Source organism: Acipenser ruthenus, chromosome 2 (assembly GCF_902713425.1).
Source record: "Acipenser ruthenus chromosome 2, fAciRut3.2 maternal haplotype, whole genome shotgun sequence".
NCBI classification, from domain to species: domain Eukaryota; kingdom Metazoa; phylum Chordata; class Actinopteri; order Acipenseriformes; family Acipenseridae; genus Acipenser; species Acipenser ruthenus.
The window spans coordinates 89,073,571-89,083,308 of NC_081190.1; the positions used below are offsets into that span (position 1 = coordinate 89,073,571).

The 9,738-nt window shown below is 38.8% G+C and overlaps 1 protein-coding gene across 1 annotated transcript; it reads right to left on the reverse strand.

Annotated features, from left to right (window-relative positions):
• Positions 1 to 1,031: 1,031 nt before the first annotated feature.
• Positions 1,032 to 9,474, reverse strand: LOC117408588 (synaptotagmin-4-like). Its single transcript, XM_034013711.3, has 4 exons — positions 9,175 to 9,474; positions 7,372 to 8,210; positions 6,833 to 6,953; positions 1,032 to 4,002 (listed from the first exon to the last, which is right to left on the reverse strand). The coding sequence occupies exons 1-4, from the start codon at positions 9,206 to 9,208 to the stop codon at positions 3,692 to 3,694; spliced, it is 1,305 nt and encodes a 434-aa protein (XP_033869602.1). The 5' UTR covers positions 9,209 to 9,474; the 3' UTR covers positions 1,032 to 3,691.
• Positions 9,475 to 9,738: the final 264 nt, after the last annotated feature.

Consider the following 9,738-nt stretch of genomic DNA (forward strand, 5'->3'; position numbering starts at 1 on the left):
ACTGGAGAGCTTCAGAACTTCTCGGTCTCCCTGCCTTCTGCCACCTCCTCAAGACCCACCTGTTTAGACTGCACTTGTAGATCTCTTGCTCTACCCCTCCTACTATTATTATTTATTTCTTAGCAGACGCACTGGACTTGCCTGACCTAAGCAACACATTACTGGATCCTCACCAAATGCACTATTCTTGCACTACTAATATGTAGTTGTAGAACTCGTTGTAATCCTAACTTGTTGCATCCTACTTCATTGTATATTATTGTATTTTAGTAGTATTATTTACACTTAATGTAAACTATACTGTATTTAAATATTAATCTTGCATTGTAACCCTGTACTGCCCTGTAACACGTCACCTTGGATAAAGGCGTCATAAATAAGTTATAATAATAATATGTAGAAACTTAAGTTAAGTCTTTTTTTTTCTGTGGAACTCTTACTCTGTCAAAAAAAAGAGCCCTTATTAATTACTGAACAATAGTGTGTACTAATGTTTCATTTATGGAACCACGATTTATGAAGCATCTAATAGAAATGTTAAACAGTGCTTAGTAACACTTTAAAATAATGCCCGCAAATTCATATACATTTCATAGATTGCACAGGAATAACATCTGAATAACAACTGTTATATTTTGTTATTTTGTAATTACTTTTCTAGTCCTGAATATTTTCTTTGAAAAAATTAATTCAAGTGGAACACCGCAAGAATAAAAGCTGAATGCATTGGAATTCATGGTTGTCTTCATTTGCAGTTCACCTGAACTTCAGTGCATGTAGGATGTAGTCTGTACTATACTCTGCTGCACCTGGTGTGTCTCTATTGCACTTCTAGTGCAAGCTTTGCACGCCTCACCCTTCCCTCCTGAGCTCGTCTCTAATGACATTCAGCTCACTGTTCTGTTGGGTTGTTCTTGTGGATCCGTACATGATTTACAAAGGTACAGCATACCCTTTTTAACAGCAGACATTTCTCCCATTGTGTGGATTCACTGAGAGCAGTAAGAGGACACATCTTACATCTTTAATATAACTTTATAATTATTATTATTTGAACATTTTGATCACATCAGAATGATAATCCCTTCAAGCAGACGGTCTTTCCCACAATCACCTCTTGCTAAAATGTGTACTGGTACTGTCTGTCGTGTACATTACAGCATTGTATTTTCATGAGACCTTAACTCACGCTTTATTAAATGTACATGTCATCTTAGGTTCAAAAGTACTTTGAAACAGTATAATTACATCATGACTGGTTTCATGAATACCAATATACATAATACAAACATGTTGTGCTGCATAACTAGCCCTGTGATGAGAAGTTTTTGACTTGTTAGTGATAGAGCTGTTTTGATCAAGCCTCTCATGGTTCAACCTTGCCATTCCAGGCAAAATATTCAACAGCCAGTCAGAAAACATCATGGCACCAAATTATTGAAAAAAATTATAATAATTGATACAGAAACTGCAATAGACGATATGGGAATGTCCAACTGATTAACAGCATCTACGCTATGAAATCACCCAACCCTCCAGAACTGCATTATATCAAACTGCCGAATCTGTTGCCAAAGCCTGCTGTCTGGCAGACTCTTTAAAGCATCTTTACATCATGTTTTGTCTTCCTCAAAACACACGCCTGACAGATTACAGGAGCATTCCTGCACAACCACCTACCCAAACTGCTCTGTGAAAAGCACAAGCAGACGAGGAGTGTGGGGGGGTTTGCAGAGCAAAATATGCACATCACGAATTTTGATCTAAAACTGTTATTAATACATTAATACACAGCTCTGTGGTTCATTGGTTACATCTTGAGCAGAATGTTTTTGCTTGTTTCGCTTAGTTTTTTATGTGTATTTGTATCACTTTAGATCATGTATGCTCGGATCCTTCTCCACACACTGAAGTCAGTTCCACTTGCACTGGTACTACAGCAGCAAAGTGTGCTTAATGATTAATGTTCCCCTTTCCCTTGCTGGAATGCTTTTAAAATTAAATGATGCAATACTGTATTTTCAGTCCCATTTCAGTCCCATCCCTTCCCTCTCCTTGACACCTGACAGTTACAGAACAGGTTTCTCACCTCCACAGTACAAGAGAGATGGGTTCTTGCTCATCACTGGCACAGTTCACAGTTGCAATGGCACACATACAGTGTTGTTGTAACGGTGTTATCGACATGGAAACAATGCAATTAAGTCTGTGGTACATGTTTATTTTGTCTTTGACCTTTATTCTCTTAATTTCATCAGGGGAAAACTGCACCAGACATGACGTGTTTGCATAAATGCACACTGGTTTTTGCTGCTGGGACAAGACACAGCACAACACCGGTGAGACAATTCAGATGATGCAATGACAAGACTTTCACTGCGATGACTGCTGTGCTTATTCAGGTCTGCTCTTTCAGTTGAGACTGGACAAAGAACACGGATTGCAAAACTGTTTAAATCTTCCAGAGTGACCCATATATATATATATCATTCTCCAAAAAAATAATTGCTTTAGGAATTATACTGAGTTTTATGTATCTACAAATCAGTATTAATTTATATTTCCCATTTAAAATCTGTAATCAGTTTGATCTCCCTCAAACACTAAGTATGCACTCCTGAAAAACAGTAACAGCAGGGTGAAAGGGCTACACAACACATACAGCAACACATTCTTCAGAACTAGGTTGTTTGTTTGGACATTTAAAGAAACCAAAAACAAAACAAGCAATTGAACATTCACTCCTAAAGATGGGGAAGACAAAGCCCCCTTCTTGATATGGATGAAAGTAAGTAATATAACAAATATATACAAATAAATAATACCTACCTTTTTATATAACCCATTATGTTAATATTTCAATGGGTCTTTATAGAACCAAAACTAATAAATAAAAATATATGAACAGCATGTTTTTTTTCTGGAAGTGTACCTTATAAGAAACAAGCTATTCTACATGGTCTTTACCAGCTAATTCAGTATTCATAGTGATAAAACTATGTGCCATCTGTTCCCTGTGTACAGGCAAACACATCAATTCATAACACCCCTCCTTCCCCCCTTAAACAAGTTTAAGAATATAACAAGACATGGTGTTTTGCCATTAACACCTCTTCTCCTTGACCCTATGAAATAAAACTTGACATGTTCCCAAGATGTCAGATGATTTATAACAGGTTGTATATATGTGCAGTGTCAGGCTGTCCTGTTCCTTACAGTCTGGGTGACCAAACCTTTTCTCAGTATCATACATTAAAAGACAGGCAACCTCACCTCTTGCGTCTCAATAACCAACTGCATTCAATTGTCTAATTTAGGCTGTGCTCCAATTGGCATGAAATACCACTGTGCCTACAAAAATAAGATAAATAAATAATAAATAGATACAAATACAAAATAAATAAATGATTGCATTGATAAAAAAAAATTGCACGCAATAACGACATCATAATATAGAAGTATTCTTCTGGCAATAACAGTTCACAATATAATAGTCAGACAAACAGCTGTACAAGGTAATGGAGTGGTAGATGAAAAGCATGGTCGTTTTTTCTTCTTCATGTTTTAAGAATTCATCTACTGTCTTTGGATTGTTGATGGTCAGATGTGCAGACAGTTCCTCGCTGAACTTAATTAATTAATCACGCTTTGCACATGGTAGTCCTGCCCTGGACGGTCCGCTGGGGGAACACTAACCCTCACTAAGGGTGTGCCACTTGGCGATCTGTCTCCGCGGGTGCTCACAGATCTCCCTCCAGTGCTCGCCCACAGTCCCCTCCGCAGTGGCGCACAGCAGCAGCTGCCCGATGACGTCGTTGCGTGAGAGCCGGCCGGAGTCGAGCAGAAGCAGCTCCACCTTGGTATCCTTCAGTTCCCCCTCTGAGGGGATGTCAAAGACGAAGAGCTCGTTAAATACAGGGTTCGGGGAGCACTTCTTCACGTGGGTCTTCTTCTTGCAGACGCGCTTGTTGCCTTGGTACAGGTTCACCTTCACGTAAGGGTCTAGCAGGGAGAAACAAAGCATATCATTGATGAATGGTGCAATGGAGAGTGATAAATCAGCCAGATTTTCAAAAGGGGCAGAGGGGAAAACACCTTTGCGACTCCAGATAAGTCGTATAAGACAGTGGCGAGATGAAATTTTAGGCTTTGAGCTTTTTTGAAAATACACTTGCATTACAGCTTGTTAAGCAATTTAAATTCATAATTTGTTCGATTTTACAAATAATGCCTTATTTTCAAAAGGTGTAAAACACCAAAATACACTTGCTAATTAAGACATGCTCCCCTCATGTTTTATTTGAACTGCGAATGCTGACAGGGCTCCTGAGCTGTAATCTACAATGGAGACTATCAAAGCGCTTCCAGTTCTTTGACTGCAGCACAAGAGACATTTCTAGATCTAACTATAAAACAAGTTATGCGTAGATACAGATTGGATATAGGCACTATAACAGAGCTGTGTGATCGGCTTAAGTTTGACTTAGAATCACAAACAGCCCGCAGTCACGCTATACCTGTACCTGTAAAGGGTACAGTAGCTATTCATTTTCATGCAACGGGTGCCATCCAGATAACAGCTGGGGACAGAGCAGGCATTTGTCAGTCTTCTATGTCAAAGATACCGACTGATGTCACAGATGCACTTTTCTGTAGGGCAAGTGTATATACTATTTCCAGTTGGGGATGTGGAACAAAATAGAACCAAACACAAATATTATCAGTTGTCTGGCTTCCCAAACGTGCTAGGTGCAATAGATTGCACACATGTTGCAACATCCCCAGATTCAAGGAATGAAAACTTCATCATTCTTTAACTGTGCAAATCTTATGTGATGCTCAATGCATTATCACGGATGTAGTTGCTAAGTACCCTTGCTCATTTATCATGGAGAACAGTGCCTTGTTCAGAAAAATCGAACAGGGGCTTCTAAGTGGAGGCTGGCTAATTTTAGGCTATATTAAAATACATAATTAACATATGACCATTCAAAAACATATGTAACAAACGCATATTAATGTTTAATAATGTATTTTTCCTTTCTTTTTTCCAACTGTTGCAACTACATGTGCGCTGCCTCGTTGTTTTCCAGTTAAATGGAAGTCCAGACTATTGAAATGTGATTAACTGGCTTGTTAATGAACCTGAAAATCAATTGTCGTTTCAATTAAATCAGTCATAAGCAGGAGTCGGAAAGGGTGTTGCGAGCAGAAGAAATGCCCCTGTTGAAAATCGAGACGTATAATTAGGTGCCAAAAAAAGAAGAAAAAACTCGTAATGCTAATGCATAGCGACCTCTGTTTCTCTCTAAAAATGCGCCTAATGAAAATCAGGCTGAATGTGTCTGTAGTCAAGATACACAAAGCCCCAGGGTTTTTTTTGTTTGTTTGTTTTTGTAAAGGAAACCCTAATAAAAGTTTAAAAGTGAACCATGGTATAAGAAGAGCAAAGTGTAATATTAAGCACAGTGAAAGCATGGTAAGCATAGGCAAACATGGTAAAGAATAGCGAGATATGATAATGCATGTAATAAACATGGCTAACCAGGGTAAACTATGGTAAATGATTAGTATAACCACGGGGAAATCATGACAAAACTGCAAAAGTACTGTGCAAAAATACTGTAGTAAACTTGTATAAGGGAAATCAAACTGCTAATGTTCTAGAAATTGTAAGACGCGTTTCAGAGTACCTCCTGCGTGTTTATTTAAAGCGTTTTTTTGTAAATGTTTTGCAATTATGGCCAGGGTTGTGATTAATATATTGTTGCGCGTATTTTATTTTTTTTTAATTAAAAGATGTTTATTAAAATGTGCCCTTAAGCCCTGAAGCAATATCATTGATTAAACACGTCCGTTAGCATTAGTACTCTGGTAGTCTCATTTCTTTAAAAAAATCCGTATTTGGAAATTCATTTTAACAGTTATGTGCTATTGAACATTGTGTTGAAACACCTGCTACAGACTAGAAAACATCGATTATATTACATCAAACTGGAATGTGTGCTCAGTACAACATAGACAATATATGCGACATTTATATATAAATTCACTGTTTGGAATTGGAAAATAAAAAACGGCATAGTTTCTATTGGTTTATTAGATGATTTGGTCACACTTTAAAATAATGACTGCAAATTGATATGGATTTTAATATAGTTTCACATGAGACATATAGGCTAATGTTGTTATTTTGTAATGATATTTTGGTAACTCTTTAAAATAAGGAGCGAGGTCATAATGAATTCCGACTGAATACGACAATAACACCACCTGGATACCTTACGCTCTTCCTTTGAGTTCTGAAGATTCGTTTTGAATTGAGTCCTCTTAATTCTTCAAGATTTTAAAACATTTAGGTTCTCCTTTTCCCGTTCACCTGTTCCTAATAATTGTACCCTACTCTTTATTCAATTGTTTATTCTTACTCGCTCACCAGGGGATTGTGAGAAGTGTTAATTCGTGCTAATGCACGACTTTTACGTGTGGCAAACGTAATTGGTTGTAAATTAGCAGGGTAATTAAATCCATATGAATTAAGTGCTGAATTCAAAATTAATTATTTCAGAACTCAGAAGTCGTCGATATTCAGGTGTCATTCCTGTGGTATTCCAGTCGGAATTCGAATTTGCCATTATTTTAAAGTGTTAGCGTTTTTTTTTTTTTTTTTTTTTAAATCCTGGAGATCTTCTTTTTGATTATTCATAATGAATTTGAAGTGGAACACCGTTATTTCTACTGGTCACTTCAAATAATGGCTGCAAAACCCTATGAATTTTAGTGCATTGGCTGCTGATTTCTGTGCACTCTATTTGCATTGTCTCTCACATACCTGACTGTTCGGAAGATTCCGCCTTCGGAACGTGACGCGCCTTCAGCACCACCACGGTCAGGGTGTTAGTGGTGGATTGATAACACAGGGACACGAGCAACTCTCCGCGGCCAACAGCTTTCTAAATAAACACATTAAAAAATAGGAATGGTCTTCAAAATATCCCATGCTCTTTTTCACGCAGTGTTCATAATGTAATTCAATGTTGACGCCGAATAACTCGGGAGTGGCGTACCTAGGGAGCGATCAAATATTTAAGCAGATATCAAATTCAGAAGACGATTGGATAGATATGTGTAACACAAAATATGCACACGTTTTACAGTAAGTGAGCCTTCATATGTATGACAATATTATAATAATAATAATAATAATAATAATAATAATAATAATAATAATAATAATAATAATAATAATAAGTGCATAATTGATAAGGCGTCCTTTCATCTTGCTCTGCCTATGACCTACAGTGCTAGATATCACATCAAAAGCTTCCCCGGCACCCAGTGTGAACCTCTCGCCGTCCCCTTCCCACTTACCCTGACGTTGCGTTTGCTGATCTCCCGGTTCATTAGGATCCGACCCTCTGACAGATCGATCCCAGACAGTGGTACCAGGACCTCCCCGATCACGTCATCCCGGGAAAACCTGTCGAAACTCAGCACCATGAAATGGAGGGCCAGGTTTTCCACTTGACCGTAAAGGATGCCATAAAAGGAAAAGGTTTCATCAAAGGTGGGGTCCAAAGTCTTCCTCAAGACCCGGGTTTTGACCCTGTGCTTTTTGTCCGGCAAGATGGTCATTTTCACGTAGGGATCGGAGGTCATGGACTGCTCGTCCATCGCGGAGAGTCCGTGCGCTTCCTTGATGTTGACGACGAAGGCCTTCTTCTCGAAGTTATATTCTAAAGAAAAGAAGAGTGTCCCCAGTTTGGCTTTCTTGTCTGTTATTTCGGTCGAGGAAGGCGCATTATTTGATAGCAAACCCTCGGGAGTCACCAGCTCCTTACTCTCCTCCACAAAGCATTTCTGGGGCGAAGGGATGTCTAGGTCGGGCGAGCTCCGGACCTTGTAGTTTGGCTGAGTGAAGTTCCCGTTCAGGTCTCGCTTGTCCAGGTCCAAGTGTAGTGCGTTCTTGGTACCGGTGGGGGACGTGACGTTTTTGGTGTTCAGTTCTGTTTTCTCGTCTGCCCCGAACTTCTTTTTGTTGTTCAGTTTTTCCGGGTAAATGTCCACTCCCTTGAGCATATGCACAAACTTGTAAGGGGGAGTTTTGTTGGTTTTTGCAGATTTGCGCTGGCAGCAGATCCATGCAAACAAGGGCACGGTGAAGACCAGACCGAATGCACTTATGATACCCACGGCAGCAGGTACCGCGGCTACAATAGAACAGAAAACAAGTAAAATAAATAAATAAATAAACATAAGGATTATATAGAATTAATGGCACGTCAAATATAAAATATTGAATGCTTTAGCCAAACCCTTCACGGATCCTGCTATACCTACGCGCTACAGTATAGTCTACAGTAACTATTGCAGCAACATGACCTGAACATGATTTCAATATAAGCTGTCGTTAACAATGTCAACATTCGAAAGGCAACCAGTTCTGTGTCAGCAATTAAAAACAGAGTGAACAAAATGCTGAATTAGAGAAAGAGAATGAAAAGTTGTTTTTTTAAGAAACACATTAATTAACCACCAAATCCACATTTAGTGCACTGTAACATGACCCCCCCCCCCCCTTCTTCCATGCCCACATCTTGAAATTTCTCGACATACTTCTTTTTTTCCTTTAATAACGCAGCTAGTTATCTGAAGGCAGAAGTCTACTAAATAATGAAAACGAGTTAGGGTCAAATGTGTTTCAGCATCCTGAGTATGACAGTGGTTTGGAAATTATTCCGGTGCAGTTTAATACACAAATGTCGAGAGCATGTGTTAAAAAAAATACAACACTGCCTGTGTCATCCTCAAGCAGATCTTTAAAATAAAGCACACATTTTCCTTGATCAGTCACAGTCTGTGTTAATTTTCTGGGGGGATGTAACAATATCGATATATCTATACATCTCTTGAGGTATGAGGATAGCAATAGAACAATTATTAAATCAACATTAAACTACATTAACCATACATAGGCATAACCAGTTGATGCCATTTACAAGGAAAATGGTTATTAGAACGAAATTGTATTAAAGTGAGAGAAAAAACAAATCTCTGTATTGGTGTTTCAAATATTGCATGCATAACCCCAGTAAGCAACTTATGAAGTCAGTCCATTTTAGAATACTATATTAACTAGATGTATTTATATGAATGATGAACGAGATCGCTTACCAAACTGAGCTTCCCCTGTCACAATGGGAGCCATGTTGTTGTGCTGAGCTCTGTCCGAGGTGCTGAAAAAGGCACTTGAAGATTTCAGCGCTGCTTTTGCTCCTCTTATCGGTCTTTTATTTTGTACCTTCACTGCACTCGGGTTGTTTCTCCTTTTACTTCTGTTACAATGAATAACTGATGCAGAGTGTCTCCAGTGTTCGCTCAGCCTCGGTGCTCCACGTTATCGCCTGTGTTTAGTACTTGGCGTGTTGCCGCTCTGACTGACTAGCTGGCTGACTCAGAGATCTGGCTTGGCCGCTGACGCAGTTTTGACGAAGCCGGGGATGAAATCTCCGCCTTTCCTCAAAGGAATGGGAAGATGAGCTCATCAATTATTTTAACTGCTTGGTTGCGGGAGGTTCATCCAGACTTTATCTTATTACAGTAAAAAAAACTGCCATCATGGAAAATTACTGAGATTTGAGATGTGTGCATAACAATCGTTGAATCACAGATATCAATTACCCGTGTTACAGAAATGACTGGGAATTCGTATGTTCAATTTCAAGGAGAGTGGGATTT